This window comes from Notolepis coatsorum (assembly GCF_963971535.1).
Source record: "Notolepis coatsorum genome assembly, chromosome: 1".
Classification (NCBI taxonomy): Eukaryota; Metazoa; Chordata; class Actinopteri; order Aulopiformes; family Paralepididae; genus Notolepis; species Notolepis coatsorum.
The window spans coordinates 236,807,224-236,809,723 of NC_140165.1; the positions used below are offsets into that span (position 1 = coordinate 236,807,224).

Below are 2,500 nucleotides of genomic sequence, written 5' to 3' on the forward strand. Positions count from 1 at the left end.
CCCCCCCCCCTCTCTCTTCTTCATGAAACAGCCTCGTCCTTTACTAAACGTCCTCTCCCCTCTCCCCTCAGTGAACACCCTGGGCATCAGTGATGAGTTGAAGCAGAAGCTGCAGGATGTAATGGTGGACAGACACAAACTAACCCTGGGAAAGACACTGGGAGAGGGTGAGTCATGACTCACTAAACACCTCAAGTACATCTGTTGTTATGTTTATATCACAGAGACGGTAGCACGGTACGTTTTATTTCGAAAGCACATTTAAAAACGACCGTAGTTGCACCAAAGTGATGTACATATGAATGGCACTATAGGCGAATAAAACACCGTAAAAAATGGTAAAGAAAGCAATACAGATACAACAAATATAACAACAAGTAAGATTAAAAAATAAGAAATATAAAAATACACAACATGAAACAGGGTAGGTGTGGGATCAGACTATCCAGATTAAAAGCTAAAAGGCCTGGTAAACAGGTGGGTTTCTAACCTGGATTTAAAGGCAGACGGGGAGGGAGCGCACCTCATGTCGGGGGTGAGGACATTCCACAGCTGTGGGGCAGCGCCTGCACGGTCGCCCTCAGTCCTCAGCCTACATGGAGGGACCACCAGGAGAGAGCGACTGGAGGACCGGAGAGATCTAGGAGCAACGTGGCGGGAGAGGAGAGCCGCGAGATAAGAGGGGAGCCAGGCCACTGAGGGCTTTGAAAACAAATAACAGCGAAGCGACGCATTGGAAACATTTTACACTGAACATCAGCGATGGTCCAGACATGAGCACTGTGTGTGAATTATTCCAGCCATCTCAAGTGATTTCTCCGGGGCCAGTGTTATCTCCCCCGCCTGCTAACACTGAGACACTGTTTGATAAGCCGTGACCTTCCTCCAAGGCCCAGTGGGGAGTTACAGCGTTGCTCGCTGACTACATCACTGTGTTTACTGTGTTTACCGACACAAACACCTATGAGTCATGAAAAGCTGCATGGCAACCCTGATGTACGCGGCCACATCTAGAGTTCCCAAGCAGATCTATAGACCTGTTCGCTGTTTACAAACATACCGTGTTCGAGCCAATCGGCAATACCAACTGAGTCACGTGACTAAGTTGCCCCCTACCTGCGCAAAAAAAAAGTAGAACGGGGCTCTAAAAGTAGTTTCAAACAAAAACGTCTGGATTTAATTTTGCCAAATCAGCGTGGCTGTGAGTCTTTCACCTTTTACATATCTAGCTTTGCCATGGATTGATTGTTTAGATCCCTAGCATGGCTGACAAATGTCAATATATTGTAGTCTGCCCCGTTGTTCTGACCAGGATTACGTTTATTTTGCCCACTTGATGTGCGCACACACTGAGTCTGACGTATACAGCGAACAGGTCTATGTAACTTGTACAATTATTTACTTTTGTTTACTGTGTGTGTGTCTCTTCAGGAGAGTTCGGCTCTGTGATGGAAGGACTTCTGACCCAGGAGGAGGCTGCGCTCAAAGTCGCCGTGAAGACCATGAAAAGTAAGGAGGCGATAATAATGTTGGCACATGGCCGGCACCAGACGGGAGGTGTATACTGTATACCGGCTCGAGCCGGTGACCGTGGGGTGGCTTCACATATCTACGGTGCCCACCCTCTCAGCCTGAGTGCCCTTGGAATACATATAGAATAGAATAGAAGTACTTTATTGATCCCGAGGGAAATTCAGCACCACAGATCACTCACAATAAACATTTAGGTAGTCGAAAATCTAAAATAAGAGTACACAGTCAGGTATATACATTCCAAGATACAGTACGAATGTACGGGTGGTGGACTGGTATGTGCGGGGGACCGTGTGCAGCATGTGTAACTAGGAGGGATATTCGAAAAGACCAATTCAAATTGCCAGTGACAATAGAAGTCATCTGAATCTTAATCTTAATGTTGATCTCTTCTCCAGTCGCCATCTGCACCCGCTCTGAGATGGAGGACTTCCTCCGCGAGGCGGCCTGCATGAAGGAGTTTGACCACCAGAACGTCATGCGGCTGCTGGGTGAGCGAGGAACGGGAACCAGGGTTTATGTTCTAGACGCAGCACCCACCTGTAACACCCACTCAGAGAGACACAGCACCCACTCAGAGAGACACAGCACCCTCTCAGAGAGACGGCACCACCTGTAACACCCTCTCAGAGACACAGCACCTGTAACACCCTCTCGGAGAGACAGCACCACCTGTTCATTGGCTCGCGTCCCCAAAAGCAGCAGCTGTTCCTCCGTCCACATAGAAGTCACATACAATTACAACAGATAATAGAATAGAAGAGAAATGGGGGGAAAAAAGGAAATAAATAATAATTATATTAATAACAAGACCCTGTGTCATTGCAGAGTGCTGTGAGGTCCAGTTTGGGTTTGAGTGACATAATGTTGCAGTGGACTCTACATACAATGGGATCGTTCTAAATGTAGCGTTCATCAGGGACGCACCGAGACTGGTATCAGGTTTCAGCTTTCTGAGGATTTCCCG

The 2,500-nt window shown here is 47.5% G+C and overlaps 1 protein-coding gene across 1 annotated transcript in view; it reads left to right on the plus strand.

Annotated features, from left to right (window-relative positions):
- The window catches only part of axl (AXL receptor tyrosine kinase), a 55,861-nt gene that overhangs the window by 41,128 nt on the left and 12,233 nt on the right, over positions 1-2,500 (plus strand). The window contains exons 13-15 of the mRNA XM_084328740.1: positions 72-167; positions 1,432-1,509; positions 1,932-2,024. Coding sequence (XP_084184866.1) covers positions 72-167; positions 1,432-1,509; positions 1,932-2,024 — 267 coding nt within the window. The remainder of the gene's footprint in view (positions 1-71; positions 168-1,431; positions 1,510-1,931; positions 2,025-2,500) is intronic.